General features: G+C 35.1%; 2 protein-coding genes across 2 annotated transcripts; one reads left to right on the forward strand and one right to left on the reverse strand.

The window, feature by feature from the left end:
• The first annotated feature begins 29 nt into the window (after positions 1–29).
• rpl5a (ribosomal protein L5a) lies at positions 30–4,158 on the forward strand. The gene is made up of 8 exons (XM_051132123.1): positions 30–175; positions 599–668; positions 811–926; positions 1,026–1,160; positions 1,245–1,447; positions 2,982–3,159; positions 3,527–3,615; positions 3,996–4,158. The coding sequence occupies exons 1-8, from the start codon at positions 173–175 to the stop codon at positions 4,093–4,095; spliced, it is 894 nt and encodes a 297-aa protein (XP_050988080.1). The 5' UTR covers positions 30–172; the 3' UTR covers positions 4,096–4,158.
• On the reverse strand, positions 4,037–22,429 carry dipk1aa (divergent protein kinase domain 1Aa). The gene is made up of 5 exons (XM_051132111.1): positions 22,016–22,429; positions 10,138–10,272; positions 8,957–9,064; positions 8,532–8,708; positions 4,037–6,617 (listed from the first exon to the last, which is right to left on the reverse strand). Exons 1-5 carry the CDS (start codon positions 22,067–22,069, stop codon positions 5,805–5,807), a joined length of 1,287 nt encoding a protein of 428 aa, XP_050988068.1. The 5' UTR covers positions 22,070–22,429; the 3' UTR covers positions 4,037–5,804.
• Positions 22,430–24,221: the final 1,792 nt, after the last annotated feature.

Here is a 24,221-nt window from a genome sequence, read left to right on the forward strand (position 1 = left end):
TATCCTGCCGTTTATCCTCCATGACGCTAGAGGAGCACACACTTTTGCCTCCGAATGCTATGATTTTCCGGTCGCAGCGCAGCATGAACTTCCTTTTTACAGTGCAGCGGGAGCAGTATCGGAGTCTGAAGACTTCAGTCTCCCAACCTAAAGGAGAACAAACGATAACAAAATGGTCAGTAAATCACCAAAATACAATGTTTTACTCATTACGTTCCCTCTCCCGCTATTTCAGTTCGATTTCCATGAAAGATGAACAATTGAAGCGACAGGATGGTTATAGATTAAGTCGATCAGACTAGTCGCTGTATGAACGTCAGTGGCACATTTCTCACTAAATACTCAAATAATCATTTTTGATGACACTGAAAGCGCATAAAATAAAATGTCTCCCTCTGGAGTAGTTTTTGGTTGCCCTGGTTAGATGTTTTTCCCTCTAATCAGTTTTGTGTTTCACGTTTACTGTCACGTAGCGCATTTTATCACTTGATTTTGCCCAAATATTAGTCAGACTGCTTCAGAATATGTTTTTGACAGTCCTGCTGGTCAACCATTTATAAATATAGTTTACAAATATAGTTTTTTTTTTTTCCGGCAGGGCTTCGTTAAAGTGGTTAAGAACAAAGCGTATTTCAAGAGATACCAGGTCAAGTTCAGGAGGAGGCGAGGTATGTTGAGGTGTTTCCTTATATTTATCTTAACTGAAGGATGTTTTCATTTGTCACAATGAAATGACCTGAACATATTACTGTTGTAAAAACTTTGTCTGACAGCCTGACCAACATTAACTAATATTATTGACCATTTCAGAGGGAAAAACTGACTACTTTGCCCGGAAGCGCCTTGTCATTCAGGACAAGAACAAGTACAACACACCTAAGTACAGGATGATCGTTCGACTCTCCAACAGGGATATTGTTTGCCAGGTACAGCTACCACCATGTCATCTTTGCCAGTGTTACTGAAATGTTATTAATTACCATTGTATTGCTGAATGTATCAGGATGATCTTGCATCTTTCTTAGATCGCATATGCCAAAATTGAAGGCGACGCGATCGTCTGCGCTGCTTACTCTCATGAGTTGCCAAAGTATGGCATTGCTGTTGGACTGACAAACTACGCTGCCGCCTACTGCACCGGTTTACTGTGTGCACGCAGGGTAAATGTCCTTATCGGTTAGGAATAAATGGTGCTGTTCACATCTCAGAATATGATCATACTCAGACTTGCTTTCTGTTTACAGCTGCTGAATAAGTTTGGTCTGGATAAGGTCTACGAAGGCCAGGTTGAGGTGACTGGCGATGAATTTAATGTGGAAAGCATTGATGGCCAGCCAGGTGCGTTTTCATGCTACCTGGATGCTGGACTAGCCAGAACCACCACAGGGAATAAGGTGTTTGGAGCTCTCAAGGGAGCAGTGGATGGAGGACTGTCCATCCCTCACAGGTCAGTACATGTAGTTTTTTTTCCCCAGTTTGCAAAGCTTAGACATTGGACATTTGATTTAGTAGTTTTGGGTGCTTTCGAACATTAATCTCGATTAAGCGTTAAAAAGTTTGAGTTTTCCTAATATGTAATTATTATGTATATATAAATACAAACACATTCATGCCTATATTTAAGAAATATTTACAAGTATGTGTATTAATTAGAATTTTTTTATATAATTTTTTATTATACATAAAAATATTTTGTACATAACATATTTCTCTTAAATATATACATTCCTTTGTGTGTATTTATATATACATAATAATTAAACACGGTACACACACATATATTAGGAAAACTCAAACTTTTATTTTGTATGCGAATAATCGCGATTAATCATTTGACAGCCCTAAGTTATAAATAATACTTTGGAAAATTTGTCAATTTAATATTTAAAATAAATAGATTTATGCTTTTTTTTAATTCTGTAGTCTTATTACAGTTTTTTTTTTCCCAAATAATTTTTTTCAAAAATGCCACTTCAAAAGTTTCTGTGCCACATTTGCAGTGCAAATTTGTTAGAAGCATGACTAAAAAGGAAGTAAACACTAACCTACCATGTACTCCGTAATCTGTCTTTGTGCACTGAAAGCGCTTTTGTTTAGATGATATACCTTTGACATTCAGTAAATATGTATTTGTATCACAAAATTGATCAGCGATAATAATAACAGTAATAATAAAACTACAAATAAAATAAATAATGCTTTAAGTTTATGTAAGTTAATCTAGCAGTATATTAAAGCTACTTTAATAAATTCAGACTTATATTGCGCTCCGGTTACTAAGACCTTGCTTGTATCTAATTAGCTATCATACATTGGATTTGTTTCCCGGCTGTTTATTTTCACTTAGGACATAACCAACTGTGTCTATGTGAATACGCAAAACCCAAATGTTACCTTACTTGTCCTGCCTGGGGAACAGCACAAGTTCTCTTTTGTGGCTTAATGTACTTTTTATAACTCTTTTAATATCAAACATGTCCAACAGGAGATTACGTTTGGGCTTTTAATGAGGGGTGAAAAGCACATTTTAAATGAACAGAATGCAGCACAATAATCGTTTAATCTAGTTTTAATAAACAATGTAAGCCAGGGGTCACCACACTCGGTCCTTGAGGGCCGGTGTCCTACAGTGTTTAGCTCCAACCTTAATCAAACACACCTGAAACAGCTAATCAAGGTCTTAATAGGTATACTTAGGTATACACCTGCAGGCAGGTGTGTTGAGGCAAGTTGTAGCTAAACTCTGCAGGACAAAATAAAATTTGATGAATCACACTGCCCTGCTGCCTACTTGAATTGCCATCCAAATAATCTTAAGTTTTTCTGAATGAGGAATGTTGTGCAGGCATCTTGCTTATTTTAGCTTTTTGAGCTTTTGCAGAGTACTTGATGATTGCCTTTGCTTTATGCTTTATTTTTGCTTTTATGTCTCATCTTTGTCATCATTATTGGAATATTGACATTACTTTTTTCTTTCTAAGCACGAAACGGTTCCCAGGCTACGACTCAGAAAGTAAGGAGTTTAACGCGGAGGTGCACAGGAAGCACATAATGGGCCAGAATGTGTCAGAGTACATGAGCTATCTGATTGAGGAGGACGAAGACCAGTACAAGAAGCAGTTCTCCCGCTTCATCAAGAACGGCATCACACCCGAATCTGTAAGAAACACTTTGCTGGCAACATTTGTATTATGTTTGTTCAGTTTCATTTGTTGCTTTTTTTTATAGTAATCGACCTATTCAGATTGCAAGAGGAATCAGGGCTTATATTGATATAAATTATTTGTAATATTGTATTTGATACAAGAAAGTGTCATTTTGGTCATCATCTATAGATGCACACTATTAGTGGCATGTTGCTGCTGGCTAAATGTCAAATTTTTGTTGTAGATTAACTTATTTTTTTGTTTCGTGCAGTTGTATACAGTTAAAAAAAAAAAAAAAAATCCTTATTTATTGTAAATCTTGTGCTTTACCCCTTCACCTTACCTTCACTTGTTGTTATATGCCTGTCTGGTTTCTGCAGGTTGAAGAGATGTACAAAAAGGCCCATGCTTCCATCCGTGAGAACCCAGTTCATGAGAAGAAGCCTAAGGGAGAAATCAAGAAGAAGAGGTGCGTTCTCAGGCTTCTATCACTGCTTCAGATTTAAGGGATGCTCTGCCTACTGTCATGAAATTGATATTGCCATGAAACTTGACAGTGTTGGCATGTAGTAGTTTTGATGGCAAAACTGCATAAATGGTCTTTACGGTTAGACATGTTGATCTTAAAACATTCTGTTGTCTAAGATAAAGGTTTGAGTCTTGAGTCTTCCTATAAGGTCTCAAGGGTTATGTTTAAGATAATGCAAATAACAGCTGTAGCTGCTACTTCTAACAGTTAAAAGTCTGATGTTTAGACCTTTTTTAGACCTTTTTTACATTATTCTGAGCAGATGGGATGGTTTTTTTTTTTTTTTTTTTTTTAAAACCTCATTAATATTGTGTTGGTAGGTGGAACCGTGCCAAGCTGACTCTGGCTCAGAGGAAGGACCGTGTGGCCCAGAAAAAGGCCAGCTTCCTCCGGGCTCAGGAAGCTGCTGCAGACGACTAAAGAGAAGTGTCAGCTGCTCCAAAGAAAGTGTGCACCTTTTCCAAATAAATAATTTGGAAAGAATACAGTGTGTTTGTGGTCTTTGGTATAGTAGAAGATGAGAAAATGAGGATTTGACAATGAAGATACATTTGAGATTATTTGAAACATTTTTAATGTGCAAAGTCATGCAATTAAATCTTGTAAAAAATCTCCATTTAACTCTTAAGCAGCAGCAGTGAGATTTATGAATACACAAACCTGAAGCAGTCTGACGACATATAATCTGAAACATACCACTGAAAAATGATTGATAAAAAACAAGAAGCACCTTTTAATCTCTTCACAAGTACATCAAGAATCATGACTGTGATGATAAACATTTCATATTGTTTTTAGATTAAAATAAATTTTTACCATATCAGGATGGTTTTCACTAGACATGCCTTAAGAGTACAAAATAGGAACCCAACAAAGCAATAAAAGAAAGATGTTGTGAACCATCATGGTTGAGAAGGGCCTCCCAGTGTCATTTACAAGACTCACTCTTGTAAGCATTCAGATCAGTAAGGGCAAGCTCACACCACATAATATTCATAATGTGCTCAAACTACAAAAAAATTGGTCAAGGCAGTCCTGGCCAAAAGAGGAAAAAAAAACATTTTCTCAAATAAACTGATGCAAGTGATACGATTTTTAAGTTATACCATCTACACAGTGGATGGCTAGATTAGTTCCACTAGTGTCAAGATCACATCATAATATCAAATAGGTTTGAAAATAATCTAAAATAATCCAGCCAAAATTGTGTAGTGTGTGAGCTTGCCTTAACACTTTACACAATAAGGTTAAATTCATTAACATTAGTTACTGCATTAGGTATCACAGACTAATTAATGATTTACAGTATTTATTAATCTAGATTAATGTTAATTTCTAAATATTATTCTAAGGTAATTAATGTTTGTAAGATATTAAATTCTTGAGAGGCTAAAAATGTATTTGTACATAAATAAATTAACATTAACATAGACTAATGCTTTAAAAGTATTGTATTATAAATTTGTTCTAAGTATTTTTTATATTTATATTTAACCTTATTGTAATGTTACCTTCAAATCATAGTCTAACCATTTCTAAGAATTGTCCAAGTACACAGAATGAGACATTTTCACCCACAAGCATCAAACTAAAAAAAAACACTCACTGGCAACATGCATATCAAGGCATTGATTAATATGTCAATTTCAAAATGGCTCTTTTATGGCTCTTTTTGCTGTGCTCATGTGACAAACATTAAAATACGAGACTTACACAACCACAGTTGGTGGCGAGTGCATTTCTTAGCTTTCTATGTTAACATCCAACAATGGATGCAAAGTTAAAAGAGTCATTTGCTCCTTCATAACATCTGAAGGAAGTATAAAATAAACATGATCACTGATCAACTGTGTTTGAGAACAAAGCACAAAGACACGAAACTAAGAAGTGAATGTTACTCCTTAAGTTCTTAAATTGAGCCTGAGCAGTAATTCTTCATAGTTTTGATACTACTTTTGTCATGAAAAAGAACTTAAGTATCAAAGCAGCAATGAATATTGTCATCAGCCTCTTTTTCCAGCTACTTTACTACCAGCATTGTAAGCTCCAGCCAGATTCACAATGGCCTGAAGTTCTTTATTAGACATCCAAGAATCTGAATGTTGTCACCAATGCATCTTTATTTCTCTTCAGGAGTCATTGGTATGTGAGATCTGTTTCCATAGCAGTGTCTTGAGGTTGTTGAGAATGAGCGAGTGCTCCATTTCCATCTGCTCAGCTGAACCTTTGAGAGCCATGCAGGCATACAGCTGCTTCTCCAGCTCTTCCTGTAGATGGACCGGAGCTCCTCGTAGGAGGTAATCCTTCAGTGCTCCGCAAGCCCTGGCCAGATTGGGTTGAGCCACCTTGGCCATGCAGCGGTGTTCTGTGCGGTCGCACGAAGTCCTACAGTCCACACCGTAGACGCAGTCCTCGTCTTCCTCACAGCGCTGAAGAATCATGGTCTGTTTAAAGGCCTCCTCAGCTACTACGCGCCGCCCGTCCACCAGCCTGAGGTCATGCCGATCGGTGTAACCGAAAGTACTGGCTCTCATGTCGCACATTAAGAAGCTCCCAAAGGTACCGTGGAAGATGTCTTCTATAAGCTCCAGCAAGCCGATAAAGATTTTAGCCTTGCGGGGCCAGGAAGGTGTGAACCACTGGTCCATGTTTCGCCTCATGCCCGCAGGAATCCAAAGTTCCATGGGCCACGGCAGGCTGAGGCCATACAGAGGAGTGTGAGGCACCCGCTCCACCACGTACAGGTCCCCGCAGAAGCCCAACAGTCTAGGTGTGTGCTCTCTGTCCTGGAGCACCACTGCCAGCAGAACCTCGTTGAGTTGCAGCAAAGCCCATGCAGACTTGGCTTCTGGGAGAGAGATGTGGCCATCTTTATTGCTGTCTGCCACTGAAAGAATCATGCCTACCAAACTGGAGAGGTTGGCTTGCTCTCCAACTTTTGCCTGTAGAAACAACACAAAGAATTTGCTATGATTTTATGATTTCATACAAGTCCCGACAGAGTGTGGTGACTCCTGGCTTAATGTGAAAAACTTTATTGAATAAATATGAGCTGCACGTTTCAAGGTCAAAATGCTGCGTGGGTGTTTTTACATCAATGTATCGCAGAAGAGAACCGACTTCAGAAAAGTTTTGATGGCATTTTTATCTCATCTTGCCCCTAATGCCAAATTAAAATAGTGGCGTTTATAATAAGTGCAGCTCTGCTTTGAGACCAACATGAAAAAAATCAATCCATGTTGGCACCGATGGCCTCGTGGGCAGCACGCCAACATGTACCGCCTTTGCACTCCCGGGTTGTGGACCTTTCCCAATCCCGCCCCTCACTCAATCTCCCACTTCACTTCCTGTCAGTTAAAAAGCAGGTCATATGGGTTTTCGAAAAAAAAATATTTTGCAGTTAACAGTCTATAACTTATAAACAGTCTGCAAAGTTGTTAAAAAGGTGCATGATAAATAAAGATATTGTCTCTCAAAAGTAAGTCTTGATTCTGGAACACCTTAACGAGTCATCATATTTTCGGATTTTCTGCCTGCTACTGATATACGTCATTAGGTAACATTAGCATAATCCCTGCCTGCCCACGAAATACGAACACTCTGACCTGTCTACAAACACTTCTGCTAGTGTGTTTACATTATGTCGAGAAGACTAAATTCTGCGCTGTGAAAGCAAATTTTTGCTTTCATTGCCGAAAGATGATGATGTAATGAATCAGTGGTTAAAATTATTAATTATATAAGATATTTTCCGCGATACCACAGCAATATAATTCAAACCTTTTGTTGTGTGCTCATCATTTTACCAAGGACTGCTTCTCTAGTCTTGGCAAGTTCAAAGCCAGATTTGCTTAACACTTGCCAATGAAAGATAAGTCCATACCTTTTTTATTCGGACCAACAAGTGTCTCCAAACCACAACCTGTAAGTACGATTGATGCGTTATGTGTCCATTTTCAAGCGAGTGCTCAAAATATCAAGTTTTTTGTGCTAATATGTGATGTATACCTAGTGCAGTTTTAGGTTTCTAGGTAAACCACGATATTACTGTCTTACTGAATGTAAACATATTTTGGTTTACAAACTGTATTGTTTCATCAGACATGTTAGCACTCGACTAACGTATCCACCATTATTGTTTTGTGAAGTGTTTACAATTTAGCAGCTAAACTTTTTCCTTGCATAAGTGTTAAACAAAATCATTTTTATGTTTTTATTTTAAGAATGGATTGGAGCACTATATGTAAAGGTGCATGCTTTGTCAATGGTAGCGCTCGCTAACTTGCTCAAGTACACCTTTCTGTACCAATCACAACAGACTTGGCCAGCTGACCAATCAGAGCAGAGTAGGCTATAAAAGGGAGGGGTTTGCTGAGAACTGCTTGGGACGTATATTTTCAGCTCTAATATTAAATGTATATTCTGTGAAAATTACAATGTTTTCTGACTTTAGATGCATTTAAACCTGTTGTAGGGAACTCCAAAACAATATTAGGACTCTTTAAAAAAAAACCAGATGACCTGTTCTTTAACTGTCCTATCTAAATAAAGGCTAAAAATGGCAAAAATAAATCTTAAAAAAAAAAATTCAACCCATATTTTACGCAGCAAACACAGCACACTTCATTTGAACTTTTGGTCCTGTGGACTTAAAATGGCCACCATGTATACACGTTTGGTAATTCGCCATTTTTGGTTTTTACAAGTGCTGAGTTATGTGCCCTTTGGGGGGCTACCTCTCTCTGATGACATTTCTGTGGCCTTCCTTTAAAGAATTGTGTGCTAAACAATGCAAACAGTGCATCAAAACCTTCAATGAGTGCTAAAGCCAAAAAAAAAAAAAAAAGCATCCAAACCTTCAAATGACTAGCAACCATCTCTTTGAACTTCTCTACAGAGGTTCCTCGAGTGGGTTTATCAAAGAGTGCAACCTCTTTCTTTGGTTCCAGCTCCTCTCCCAGCTCATAGTGCATTATGTCACTCAGCTGACACTTGATGACACCGTCATGATCACCCCAGCTACCTGTATAGACCTGAGAGTAACAGAGGAACACAGTGTCATCATGACAGTACTGAGGAATGTCCAATCCTGCTCCTAGAGGGCCTCTTTCATTCAGAGTTTAGCGCCAACACACCTGCATAAAAGTTTCTAGTGATTCTGAAGACCTTTACTTAGCTGGTTCAGGTGTTTCATTAGTGCTAGATTCTTCTTGAAGGTGCCTTCCAGGAGCAGGATTGGATTCTATTTTAGGGTCTGTGGTTGAGTGTGGTAGTGTCAAACCTGATTATTTGGCTTGGTAGAGAGACACCTTCCAAAGTACAGTGAGCTTTCTTCACACAGGCTGCTACAGGCAGAGCCATCAATAATACCTTTGCTGTATTTTTCACACTGTTGGAAAGGGAACGTCCATTTCAATGAGAATGTAAGTGACATTCCATCTATCAAATAAGCCTTACATTAAGATGTGTAATGGCTTAAATAAAACATTTTTACCACATTACCAGTAGATGGGGCTGTGGGGTTAGGTATTATATTAATGTTTTTCCCATCTCATTTAAGTCTTAAATGGATAGTTTACCCCAAAATGATCAATATAACATTCTTTCTTCTACAGAACACAAAAGATATTGTGTATTCATATTCAAGCAGAATGTTTAAGCTTCTCTTTTCCACATGAAAAAATGTTTTACTTACTAAAAGTAATTTTAATCAGATATTGCTAGTAAATTTCACAAATAATTACAAAAAAATGTCATTAGAAGTAGAAAGATTGATAAAGTATTTTTAGAGATAACTTTAGCTTTAAGTGTCACACAAAAAGTCCTGTCGATACAGCTCTTAAATTTCATTTGCAAATACAAATAAGAACCTTATCTTTAGGCACGATATTCAAATGAAATTGGAGAGCTAAGCTGGAGAAGATTTACATTCAGTAGTAATTTAAATATCTGTGAATTCCTCACAAAGTTATTGTATGACCTATCTAGTGTCCTTTTGTTTTCTATGGAAGAAGAAGAAAAAACATGTTTAGAACAACATGAGGGTGAGATTTTCATTTTCAATTCTTTACTTTTAATCTTTTTAAGTGAACTATCCACTTTAGTGTCACTGTTGTGTCACTGTACTATTATTAGGCATGCACCACTATTAAAATTATTATTATTTTCATGTTGTCAAATACAAATAGCTGCTATTAAAATTCTATACTATTTAGTCTAAATTAATAGAAATTAAGACACTAAAAATTAAAATCAATCGTCTAAAGATGACATTTACCATATTAAATTATTAGATTATTAAAATATGTTTTCAAGATGAACTTTAAGTAAGCATTAGATGATGTTTAAGGTAATCTAAAAAATAAGGGAAATTAACCACACAATTTAATACTCCATATTGACCAATATTTATCCGGCTGCATAGTCTGAGGCTGAAAATTAGTTAAAAAGTGTTGTACTCACAATGATGCTCTTGCATTCTCGTCCTCTGCACAGCTCAGTGTAAGTTGAGTACTGCACATACACAACCCAACTGCCCACAAACACAGCAAGCCATGTGAGAAAGAGATACTTTACACGAATATAGGACAGGCGAGCCTGAGAGAAAGGAAGCAGAAAGTAAACATAAGCCCAGGTCTGTGAACTTAAACACACTCCATGCTAAAAGTAAACACAAATCCTGACTAAACTCAATGTCAAGTGTTTACTTATAGTTTCACTCTGTCAAATTTCAAAACAGAAATTGAGGCTGAAACAACGTTCATATCAATACAACAACAAAAACCTCCTGCTACAACCCAAAGAAATACAACCATCAACAGTGAACAAACAACTAATTTGCACACTACCAGCCAATGGGTCATAAAATGAGTACAATCTTATCACATTTAACTAAAGCAAGGTCAATAATCATCTTCTACATAACCTAATTTTAATGAAGTCACTATGAAAGAAGGCCTAGAGGGTGGTTCTGTCAGTTTACTTGCATACAGGCCTTTGAACTACAAATATACCTCCATGAAGATTTATGCCCCAGAAATGAAAAGCATGTGGTTACTGTGGTAACCAAAGCTTTACCATGTCACTTTTATCAAATCAAGCTTTATAGCAGTTTGAAGTGAAAGGCTTCAGGGGCATCCCCATGTAGGGTACAAGAACAGCCAGGAGCTTTGCAGCCACAGTAAAGTGGCCTTTATGGGCTATTTGTGCTGTTGTTTCAGCCATCATGAGGTAGAGAATATACAGTAGAATAATGCTACTAGTAGATTGGGGTCAATAAGATTTGTAAGTTTCAGAAAGAATTCTCTTATGCCTACCAAAACTGCATTGACTGTATATAATAAAAAACAAAAAACAAAACAAACAAACAAACAAAAAAACAGTAAATACAGTTATATTGTAAAATAGTACAATTTAAAATAACTTTGTTCTGTTTGAACATATTTTAAAATGCAAGTTATTGCAGTAATGGCAAAGCTAAATTTCTTCTGCCATTACTCCAGGTCCTGTGTTGGGTAAGTTACTATTACTCTAAAAAAGTAATTAATTACTAGTTACTAATTACATCTTCAACTGTGTAATTAGATTACTGTACAAATTACTCTCTCCAAAAAGTATTTAATTACTTATTACTAATTACTTTCTAAATCCTATATCAACCTGTACAAGTTAATGATACAAGGATAGACATGAAACGGTTCTTTTAATTCTTTCAAATAAATAATAGATAACTATGTAAGTTATTCTGGTCACACTTCTCTGGGTCCAATTCTCACTATTAACTAACTATCAACTATGACTTTTGCCTCAATATATTCCTAATTACTGCTTAATAATACTTAGTAAAGTAGTTGTGAAGTTTAAGAATTGGAATTGGGTAGGATTAAGGATTCAGAATAAGTTCTTGCAGAATAAGACATTAATACGTGCTTTTTAAGTAATAATAAACAGCAAATGTCCCAGTAATATTCATGCTAATAATCAACTAAGTAATAGTGAGAAATGGACACTAAAGTGTTACCAATATTCTTATTAACTCAAAGTATTTAAAGTGAGAAGGGTACATAAAAAAACATGCATTTTAAATATAATTAAATTTACTCACCCCCTTTTCATCCAAGATGTTTGTCTCTTTCTTTCTTCAGTCAATAAGAAATTATGTTTCTTGAGAAAAAAATGTCAGGAATTATATCCATATAGTGGAGTTTAATGGTGCCCCCAAGTTTGAACTTCCAAAATGCAGTTTAAATGCAGCTTCAAATGGCTCTAAACGATCCCAACAGAGGAAGAAGGGTCTTATCTAGCGAAATGATTGGTCATTTTCAAAACGAATTGACAATTTATATACTTTTTAACCTCAAACGCTCATCTTATCTAGGTGTTTTTTTTTCTGGGTCAATACGGTCAACACAAAACTCTCATCCCGTATTCTTCCGCAACTTCAAAATCATCCTACATCGCTTCAGAAGTACAGACCCAGCGTTTACAAAGCGAACATGCAAAGAACATTTAATGGCATTTACAAAAAAACAGCATTGTAGGATGATTTTGACGTTGAAGCTACCCTACCCTAATTGTAGTGACCTGATTTTCACAGACTACACATGCACATCACAGAGATGAGACGAGACTAGGCGAGCATTTGAGGTTAAAAAGTATATAAACTGTCAATTTGTTTTGAAAATGACCAATCTATTTTGCTAGATAAGACCTGGCTGGGATCGTTTAGAGCCATTTGAAGCTGCATTTAGGAAGTTCAAATTTGGGGGCACCACTGAAGTCTACTATATAGAGATAACGCCTGAAATGTTTTCCTCAAGAAACATAATTTTTTTACTACTGAAGAAAGAAAGACACAAACATCTTGGATGACAAGGGGGTTAGTAAATTATCTGTACATTTTTGTTCTGGAAGTGAACTTCTCCTTTAAGGTTAGACTTTAAATTTTGATGTTAAATCCACTATTGTATTGTATATAAATGTTCTACAGTCTATACACAGTATTAAGTTCAACTAGATAAAAAAGTTGGCTTGAGAAAGCCAGACCAGAAAAGTTTGAAAAAGTTTGAAACGTTTAAGATCTTTAAAAAGTTGCTAGCATGTTTCTAGCATGATTAGCAGGTTTCTAGCATGGCTTTCTCAAGCCAGCCTAATAACATAAGAAGTAACTAATTAAATTCTAGAAAAAATAAGAGTAATCCATTACTTTACTTTTTCAAGGGAAAAGTAATTAAATTACTGTAACTAATTAGTAAATAGTTACACCCAACACTGCTCCAGTCTTCTGTGTCACACAATCCTTTAGAAATCATTCTAATATGCTGATTTGGTGCTCAAGAAACATTTCTTATTACTATCAATGATTATTTATTATTTATTATTTAATTACTTTGCAAATGTTGTAAAACATTACAAATCTTCAGGTTAAGTTTAAAGAAAAAACATCAACACTACAATAATTTTGTTCTTCCATTTGTTCATTAATTTAAAATGCAAATGGTGATATTGGGGGTTAGTTTTTGCTTTTTTCCACTTTGAAACACAAATGACCAGCTATTAGTGTAAATGCAGGGCTTAAATTGTGCTGGAATAAGCAGATCTCAATCCGGCACCTCTGAAATCAGATCCGGGACCTTATTTGGCAGATCCCCCTCCTCACACACCAATGAAAGATGTTTGTCCCAAGGTTAATATAGTTCTGCATTTTTAAATTTATTTTTATTTTAGTACCGTTTTCAATTTTCACTATAAAATTCAGTTTTGTGTTTATTAGTTATATTTAAAATTTGGTTAATTGGAATTTAGTTTTTATTTTGTGAACACATTTCTATTTAGTTTTTATATAATTTTTTTAGTTTTAGTAATTAAAGTTTAACAGAACACTTTCAGAGCGCAGACTAAAGACATTTTAATTTAAGCTTAGTGACAAAAACCTTTAGCGACACAAAATTAAAACATGCTGAGATTGATTAGATGGTAAACGTATGCAAATATTGTAGCTAAATTTCACTCTCAACTTCCAATGCATCGATCATGTCTTATTCATCAGGGACAAATAAGGCGTACCTTTCGCAGTGCACAAACCAGTCTCATGCACTCGGGCAGCTCCACGGGGTGAGAACATAATGATTACGAACACAATTATTTATTTTTGATAATTATTTTATTTCAGTTAGGTTTTCAATAACTGTTGTTAGTTTCATTTTCGTTTTTCATTTATTTTGACAAATTAAATACAGTTCTTAATACAACATATTTTACCATTTAAAATATATATAATATTTCGTACATCTAAACCAGTTTAACAAGTTTTTTTTAAAAGTAAAAATGAAACATTTAAATGTTTTGAATAGATGAGACTTGTTTAAGTGACTGACATCGCGTCTCTTTAGTTTGCTTTGCATAAAATAAAATGATTTACAGCACAGAAACAGTTTTATAGATTGTATAAAACATACACAAACCTATATTTTAGCAAAGAAATCCAAGTTGGAAGCACTGAGAACTAACCTGAAGAGGATGCAAATTATCTCGCTCATTATAACTGCTGGGTTGTTGCGACTACTGTCAGGAGCTGGATTACACAAAAACCACCCAAAAACTAAAAAAAGTTTGGGTTGAAAAAAATAACCATGAGTACATGTGCACACTATAATAGCAACTGATGCAAGCTGGTAATCACTCAAGTTGGTTCACCAATGTGATTGCGCAAAAGATCAATGCTCCGTTACCTTTCCCTCCTCCGATTACTTGCCGGATCCGCCACCCTGCTTTGTTGTGGGACCTCGCAATTTACAAATCAACCACTGGGTTGGTGTTTACGGGCTTTACTTTCATATTTGCATTAGAGACAGGGCTATGTGCTACATTTTATGAAAATTTCGTGCTAGGGTGGCCGTGGGTGGAAGTTCTTGCACTATATGGGCACATGCAAACTGTGGGTGTACTGTATGTAGTGCAGGTCCATGTAAATGAAGCACAAGCTAAGGTTAATGTACTACATTTGTTAGAAACAGGTCATTACGCTTTATACGTCAGAGATGTCCTTTCTCGGTGCAAAGTATAACTCAGCCTGTGCATTTGCTTTTTGGGTATTCCACCAACAGCTGCTATCAAAGTACATCTGGGAGTACAATAAAAATGATTACAGACAATTACGGTTAATTCCTAGCTATGATCCAAGATACCATTCTTAAAATACGACTCTAAATGGGTCAGTCTGTGTCAACTCAACCAGAGGTCCCTGGCTAAAAATTTTTTCTTGGGAAAGAGATAAAAATTTTAAGAAGGAAGCCAAAATATTAAATCTCATGGATGAATATTTACTCAGGTAACAGGTGTTGCCAGAGGGAAGGTGCACACAAGTTTTTTGACAGCTATGCTATGCAAGTAAATTTGTATTGGTGAAGGACTGGAAATGTGGTTTGTTTGGATTCTTGCTTACTTGTAAATGAAGACCAGTCTACTGTAAGCATTTTAACCAGTAGCCCCTCACTGCAGAACACAAGATCCAGGAGGCGGGGTTGGATCCACATCTAGGGGGTGGAGATGGGTGGGTTTAGCGATCAGTGGGTGGAGACGGATAGGTTTGGGTATATGTAAGGTGGGAGGAGAGGGATCTAGATCCAACCTCGCCCCCTGAATCTTGTGTTCTGCAGTGAGGATCTCATTCTAACTTGTGTGTGAGATTTCAGTTAATAATAGCCCAGGCATGCAAATCCATTGACAAGCACCCAAGCATCCCTCAACAAAAACCAAATGCAGGTCACTTTGTATACAACTATGACAACCAGACATATGTTCTATGCAATTTTTTTGATAGAGAGAAACAAGATACTTTTCTAGTCTCAACATTATTTGCTCTTCAGATATTCCTCTTTATATATTTCTGTCATGACAATCTTGGAGAGTTAACAAGCATACGCATGGCAATGTTAATGGTAATGAAATTACCCCCATATATAACATACACAAAATCACCCTGTACCAGATCTATATAGGTGGAGCTGGGGAAGGTAGAGGATTTCTGATTCGCGCTGTAACTGCAACTGTAAGCAGTAGCCAAGTGTTTGAATGTTGAGCAGCAAGCTCACTGGCTACTGATGCGAAAGAAACCCAAAATGGCCAAAAAACACATTTAAAAAGCATTTAACTATTCAAATCTTAGATGTTTATTAAGATCCTTCTATTATCTATTGAAACCCACAATAATATTTAAAATAAAAATAAAAAATAGCTTAAAATAAAATCATCATTTATTGGGTACTTTCATTTGGGAGGTGCTGACCTGAACCCTAACCCCTAAATTTATTAAACTTATGAAAATTATACTGAAATAATTTTCGTATTTTTTTCATTGTTGTTTTTAAAAGTATCTTTCTGATTCTTTTAAAAAGTGAAGTTAAAAAAAATTCAAAAGTTTTCTTTGTAAATTATGAAACCTTAAAAAATAATAATGAAAAAAATGCGGCCCGCATTTTTCGTGTCACTACCAAAACAGTGTATGTTTTAGTCCATTGGCAGAGACTGATTTTAACTAAACCCATAAATTTATGATTAGGAAATATTCCTGTGTCCCCCTCTCTCATAGCTACAAGGTTTGAGTAGATAGGTCTCATCATTTTGAGGTAAATGTGTTCAAAAGTCTGAAAAATCTGTCTGTAGTTTTACGTCACTACCAAACATCTTTTTTTCTGCAATTAAGCACACTTTTTTGGGATTTATTCCATAACATTTGATGTTCATATGTGTACCACTGTCCAGAACTGTGCTAGCTAACCATATGCTGATTAGCATCTTTGAGCTAGGTTCAAAAATATCTAAAATTGTCACTACCGAAACATTGGGTGGAGTTTCGGTAACTGAAACAGTCACTACCAAAACATGTCATCATTGTTTCAGTAATGACAAAAGGGAACATATAATAATAATAATAATAATAATTATAATAATAATATTTTGTTTTTGCATTTTAGTATGTTTTAGTAGTGTTTTAGTATGTGAGTTAAAATTCCGCAATGTGATGTGGTTGCTACCAAAGCAATACTGTTTTGTCAAAAAGTATACTGAATTATCAGCTAAGATGTTATAATAGTTCAATGTATATTCAAACTAATGAACCCTTAATGTTGAAATCAGTATGATCAACTTTTCTGGATTCAAAATACAACAAATCTCATAAATTACACTTTTCAATATTGTTAAAAATGTAATTGTTAATGTAATTGTTTTACCTCTGGAAAATGCTGAACAACATAGTAAAAAATATATATTTACTATCTAGATTTAAGCAAAATCTTAACAGGTCAATATAACCATTCTAATTAAATTATTATTACTGTTTCAGTAGTGACAAATTTGGGGAGAGGACAAATATTCCAAAACTTTCTGAAAATACAATATGCACAATTAGAAACGTGTACCTTGGATATTATACAATTTGCATACATACAATTTTTTTGGAAAAAGATACAAGTTCAAGACGTTTCCAACTCTGACTGAATTCTGTAGAATGGCCCATATAGGTAACACAAAATCAAAACTTTTAGCCAGGGAAGTTTCTGAAATTTGGTTGATTTGATATGGAATGACCCAAGTGAGAAATCAACGCAGTCAAAACCCAACACAGCAAAACTGACCCAACCAAGATACTGGGATGAGGGCTACCTGTGGACCAATCATATTACTTTTGCAATTATGTCTGGTGCTGCTAGCACTGCAGAAATTATGCACACTTCAGCTTTAAGAATGTGACTCGAAGTACCAAAAGACACATTATGTGGGCTTGAGGTACCAGCTCAGTTTTTATTTCCTTTCATACGTCAGAAATCCCAGTCACTCTTTACAGGAGAAAACTGCAATAAAGCTGGTAGGTAAATACTAGTTTCCTTCAGACATGATTACAGGTTTCCCTGCAGGCTTCAGTCTTTGAAAGTCCAAATTTGATTTGTCTGAAATGTTCTTCCTTGTGACTCGTATGTCATTCAACCTCTCATTATAACTTTCCTGATGATTGGAAATCCAGAACTTGCATCACTCCCTTTTGTGTGTATTTTGTATGTGACTTGACATTTCTTTACTTTTCTTTAAGTTTTTAAATTTTATGCTGATAAAACAATTGAAAAGACAGGAAGCGACTGGATTTTGCCCCAAATAATATCAGATGAAGCAGTTTAATACCAGACAAAGCTGCTTTCTCCTTATTTACAGAGTCAACAACAAAAGTACATCACGTAATAAAGTTCTGACACTGTGTAAACCTGTAGGTCCGGTTTATACTGAGCAACCTGTATAACCACACTGAGAACATCTTATTCAACTTCTGAAAAGGCTAAGAAGTTAGCTGCTACATATTGTAGCTTCAAATCATGTGCATACAAACTACAGAGAGGTCCAGGAAAAGCTCCAAGAAAAACTCCATCCAGATGTGTCTGATCATGATGAGATGAATGTGAGGCAATAAACTGAGAACAATGCCAAAATTCCAGTACAAATGTCTCAATGGAGCTTGTTTCAGACTTTCAGAATCTCTGTGTTTTATGGAATGGATAGGTCACTGAGGACTATGAGGGTTGTGTCTAAGTATAGAGGTGCAAATCTACGACCAGCCCAAACCTCCACAGTACTATGAACAATGTTTTCTCTTAACCTTCGCAAGCACTGTTCAGTGCAAAAAAAGAGTTTAGAAAACCACTGTCTGGCTGCTGAAACAGCTTAATTAACCGATTTGGCTTACAAGCAGCTTCAGCCCTGAACAATTACCTCAGGAGAAGTTATTTCACACATAATGTAGCCCTGGCTCCATTTTCAGAAATCAATCTGACAGCGCTATTCAGAGCTAGTCTGCCAGACACAATTCTAAGGGCGGCCGTACACGGTGCGAATTCGGACAGTCGGAAGACCGTATGGCCACGCACACGTCACGAGTGACTTTGTTTACGGACGCAGTGGTACACGGCACGATTTTAAAACCTGCCGATTTCCGAGGCAATCACATTCACGAAGTTCCGCGCCAAAAACATGGACTCTGAGGAAGAGATCCTTTTCTTTGTGGCAGCAATGGCTTGCGAAAAAACAAAAAAAAGAAAAGAAAACGAAGGGCATGGCAAAGAGTTTGGCTGAAGGGCAGAGAACAACATGGACTTTCTTTTCTTAATCGTCGTCGTGGAAGATATTGTAAATTACACAATCATTGCGTGTCATGCAAGTTTCTGCAATTTGTGACGTAGTTTTTATACATGTTAAAATGCTGGATAGTTCAGGTATTATTGTATACATACTGTAACTTACATGTTCTATTGTTGTGGAAGAACAGTAATGCAGAATCATAAAACTGCCTTCAGGACTTTTGCTATATGGTTTTCTTTTCTTAGATTGGTCATTTCCAGTTTGCTCAACAAATCGGCTCGTTCAACAGCACACATGTCACGCTTTCAATCCGACAGCACCCGAAGTTTTTTGACATGTTTAAAAATGATCGTAAGGTCGGGAAGTGCTCGTAAGGCACTCTGCTCGTCTCGTAATTTCTCACACACCATACGAGCCCCGACCATACGAGAAGAGACGATTTCCTCCGATAACCAAAAAAAATCGCATGCGAGCTCGTACGACCTCAAAAATCGCACCGTGTACGCCCGCCTTTAGTGTAAAGCGTATTTAAACTGGATTCTCTTCATGCTGAGCTCATCTATGCTCACACTTGCAAAGCAAATGGGCCACACCCTATACTTAGATGATCTAAAAAAGACGATAAAGATAATTGCTAGCATTGAAATCCTAGAGTACTTTATTGTCCTTGTGCAGATCTTGCCCAAAAACTATGCCAGTGTAATAAATCACTGAGGTTAAAGTAATCTTTCATTGAAATGTAATAACTTGCTCTGACTTCACAGTTAAGGCACAGTTCACACTAGTGTTACTGTAGTATCATTGATATATTTTTTTGTTAATATTTTGAATTAGATTTTTTTTTGTTAATATATTTTCTGTTTTCACTTTAGTTTTAGTTTTAGTTCTAGTTGCTTTTTTAATATGTCTATATGGTTTTTATTAATTTAGATTCATTAGTTCTAGTTATTTTAGTAATTAACGTTAAACTAAAAGAAAAAGAGAAATGTTGCACTGGCAACTAACATAAGTATTTTATTTTATTTCAGTTAATGTTTCTTTTATTTCAAGTAACGAAAAATGCTTTTTTATGGATCTAGCTTCAGTAAACTAAAATAATCCCCTGTTCACACCAAGGACAATAATGATAAAGATAAAAGTTTTAAAATCATTATAAATTTAAAAGGATAGCAGAATCCAAACCATAACTACAGCAATAATGATAGATTGTTGGAATTACATTCAGAACAATTTTACCTGATTAATGGTAAAAACATTGACACCACATCAGAGTCCAATCAGACATAACTACAGCTCACTTTTACAATAATTAACAGAATGGTATTGTCTGTTGGTGTGGATGCTAATATTGTTATCGTTATAATTATCATTCTTAGTCAGAATGGGTCTATAGGCTACTTGAGGTAATATAGCCTTTCTAAAATTTTGAGTTGTCAAATGTTACCATAAACATTAGGATATTCTGATATGATGAGTTAATCAAAATGCCTTTGAGGAAGAAAGTAGTTCTCCATAATCAACTGCATTTCAGACTGGGTTTTATTCTCATAAAAAAATTCATCATTCTTGTAAGCATTGTCAAAAATAAACATTTTATTAAGGATAATATTTGATTCCTGGAATTCTTCTTTTCTAATAATATGCAAACAGTATTTCGTCCATTTCAAATTCAGTTTCAATAAAAGTCAGCATGAAATAAAATGAACCCTATTTACTTTGTTAGCCCACATTACTAGTATTGTGGTAAACAACTACATTGTGCAAGTTTAAAAAAAAAAAATGTTTGTCTTTGTAATCTTTTGTCAGAATATGCTACAATACGAAAGTAAAGGTGACTGCAAGTTCTAGTTTACTCTGACCTCAATCTAAATAAACTTTACACAATTATGGCTGTTGATTTGAAATCAAATCTGCCTCAACAATGCGCAAAAAAAAAAATCATATTATTGCTAGCATACATTTTAAATAATAAGACAGTCCCTAATATATAATACATTATACAGCACCATGGCAGACTAAAGTTTGGGTTTTTTTAAAAGTGTTTTCTTTGTATTATTATTTATATAGAAGTATAATTACGTTTGTGTATTTATACTCTTTGCCTAGCAAATGATGTGATTTATTAGTTACATTAAAAATGTGCGTGTTTGGTGGCATTTTGCCTTTAATTTCTGAGAAATGTTCTCTGGTTAAAAATGTGCATCAAACTTCAGTTCCTGTTTATTAAGAACAATTATGTAATTCTGAGATCAGCAGACATCATTTACTATTTTTAATCATTTTTTTACAATGTCAAAAATTTCAGATTTTACTATCCTTGTGTGGACATTTGGTCCCCACAATGTAGCAAGAACAAGTACACACACACACACACACATACATACATACATACATTAATCGTGCATGTACACAAAGAAAAGGTGTGCACAATGGTATGAAAAAAACTGCCTGCTAAAAAACAGGAACTGTATAGAGCACATTTTGTAATATCTCATATTCTAAACAAATGCTCACTGATCAACGAGTACGGTCCTAGATCCTAGAACCTTGGTGGTTACTATTTTAAATGTAAATTAATATATGGGACAGTTGGTACTATATTTTTACATCTGACCTCCCAGGAATTCCATATTTTAAGCTTTTTTTATCATGTGAACGAATGGCTTTCATATTTAGTTTACCATTTTAAATGTTATTATGAATGTCTCTAGCTAACATATAAACCATAAACAATGATTCAACCTTTTACATGCACAAAACAACAACATTTCAGCTCTAAGCCTATCTTCTGTTTAAGCTCCTTAGTCCTGCTGTGGAGTTGTGCAGGCTGCCATGGCACCACAGACCCAGTTTAACTTCATTCAGTGAAGAGGATTAATCTTACAGCAGAGCAGCCCATGGCATCTCAGTCCTCTCAAGGGTAAATGGATTAATTATTTCCATAAAGAAGAAGAATTCCCTCACCATATGTCTCTGACGTAAAAACATATTTTGAAATCGCTGACCCGTGTGCAAAAGCGAGCTACTGTCACTACGGTTACTGATAAAGACCTGATAGATTCAAAGCAGATTGCAACAGCAGTTGCACCACGTTTTTGCCTCGGTGGAAACATAATATATACACTGACGAAGAAAACCACACTGCTGCGAAAATTCATTTTCACCTAGCATTCGCTGGGACGTAACGCATAATAAATTTCAAAAGGACTGTTACCTGAAAGTGGTAAGTCTTTGACAGCCAGGCCCGTGAAAACAGACCCCTCGCCATTGCAGAAATGGATCATCTCAAAAATTGTGAGCTATCTAGAGCAGAGTCTCAGTATGCCCGATAAGAAAATGAAATAATGTCCAGCGAACTTCAAGTGATTTGGCTCGCGCTACACATGACGTGTACGGTGCTCACGGCCAGCCGATATAGTTACATATTATTAGACTCCACAAGGAATGCTGTGTGAATTTATATATTAAGAATTCATGTTATTCAAGTCGTCTCAGTTGACATCCAGCGGCTAACACATTCAAGTGCAGCTGTTTTAAAATAGCAAGACAGCAGCATGTCAAGGGCGCAAGCGTACACAATTTCTGCCGACCTAATGTTGTGCTTTTTCTCTCTTGGGCGAGCTGTGCGTCATGTTTACTGGCGCCCTCTACTGAACAGCATACACATAATATATTTTTTGTGGTATGATTTGCTAATACGAACACCTAATCATTAAAAATGCAACTAGCAGCACATAAACATGCACAAGTAATGTCTTCGTGCTGTCTGTATATTGTTTAAAAGATATATACTTAAAGGAGATCTAAATTTTAAAGAGTCTTTTGCTTTTTTGGAAGCATTTTTGTAAGCTGTTTAAATTTAATTTTTACCCACTTGCTTGTATTAAAAGTTACCTTGAAAGTGTTTTGAACTGAAATGTGTTTTATTGTTATATGCAAGAATAATTCAAGCTTGTATATCACATGTTAACTAAAAATAAAATACATGTTAACTGAAATTAAATATTTAGAAACTTATTTTATTTCAGAAAGTTGCCAAGGCGAAAAAAAAAAAAAAATCATTTTGTTTCAGTTTGTACCTGATGTACTAAAATAATTTAGATTTAAAAAAAAAAAAAAAGAAAAAGAAAAAAAAAAAAAAAACATAACAAAATTACTAAAAATGTAAACGAACTAAAATCAAATAATATATTACTGATACTAAAATAGCACTGATATAAATGCTATGATATTTAAAGGAACATACAGAATGTGCATTGTGCTATGAGCTAGCTTTGCTTAAAGATCTCTAAATAAATCTTTCTCAAGGCTTCAACTGGTCAGTGCTGGATTTAAAAGGGCAAAGTCTGGTTCCAGTTCTATAAATGGCCCTTAATATATGGAGGACTATAGTGACACTTAAAAAGAGAGGTAATCAATATAAGAAGTTTTAATCAGTAATCACATTGGAAAATAAATATACATGTTTAACACTTTTAATACATAAATGATTTTTTAATTAATAAATTATTTTAAATCGTTTTATTTATCTACTTTTAATAGTTCAATACTAATAATAAATAAATAAAATAAATATAAAACTAAATGAAAGAATAAGTAAATGAAAGTTAAGAAGAATGAAAATAAATGTAAAAATAAATACAGAAAATAATACATATTATTACAAGGAAAAGGGTAATAAAAATAAATTCAGGATTAAATTTTATTACACATGGACTATAGTTGTTTTTATCAGATCATATATGTCTTTATTTTTTTCTGTTATTTATTTATTTATTTTTAATTTCTGCATGCTTGGTCCTCCATAGTTTGGTCCTCCATAGACTGCTAGTACAATGCACCATTTGTATTCCTGGCATGCGAGGTTCAGCTTCATTGGTGAGGCCAACTTAGAGGTACATGATACATCCAACAGCTCGGCAGAACACAATAATACATTGCTATATACATGAGCTCATATTAAATGTTGTCTTGAAAGGTCTAAAACAAAATATTGCACCCACCATATTGTAATACAGTAAGATTGTCATCTGTTTGCCATGCATGTTTTTCAGAAAAACTGGTGACCATTTGTTATGTTGCATGTTAGCCATTTGAAAATTTTAAGACACAGGGCTGTTGCCTTTTAGCCGATATTACAACCAAAGCACTAAAATGTTGATAATTGTTACATTAATTTATATTTTAGTTAGCTGCAGTTATATGATGGAAGAGACAGCAAATTCTTAAAAAGAGTGATTAAAAAGTAAATTTGTTATGTGTGACTGACCAGTGATATTTAAAAAAAAAAAAAAAAAAAAATATATATATATATATATATATATATATATATATATATATATATATATAAGTGGACACATTAAAATTCTCGTTTGGGTTTTTTTAAATATCAAATAACTTAATAATTTTATCAGTACTTT

The sequence above is a fragment of the Labeo rohita genome, chromosome 2, assembly GCF_022985175.1.
Source record: "Labeo rohita strain BAU-BD-2019 chromosome 2, IGBB_LRoh.1.0, whole genome shotgun sequence".
NCBI classification, from domain to species: Eukaryota; Metazoa; Chordata; class Actinopteri; order Cypriniformes; family Cyprinidae; genus Labeo; species Labeo rohita.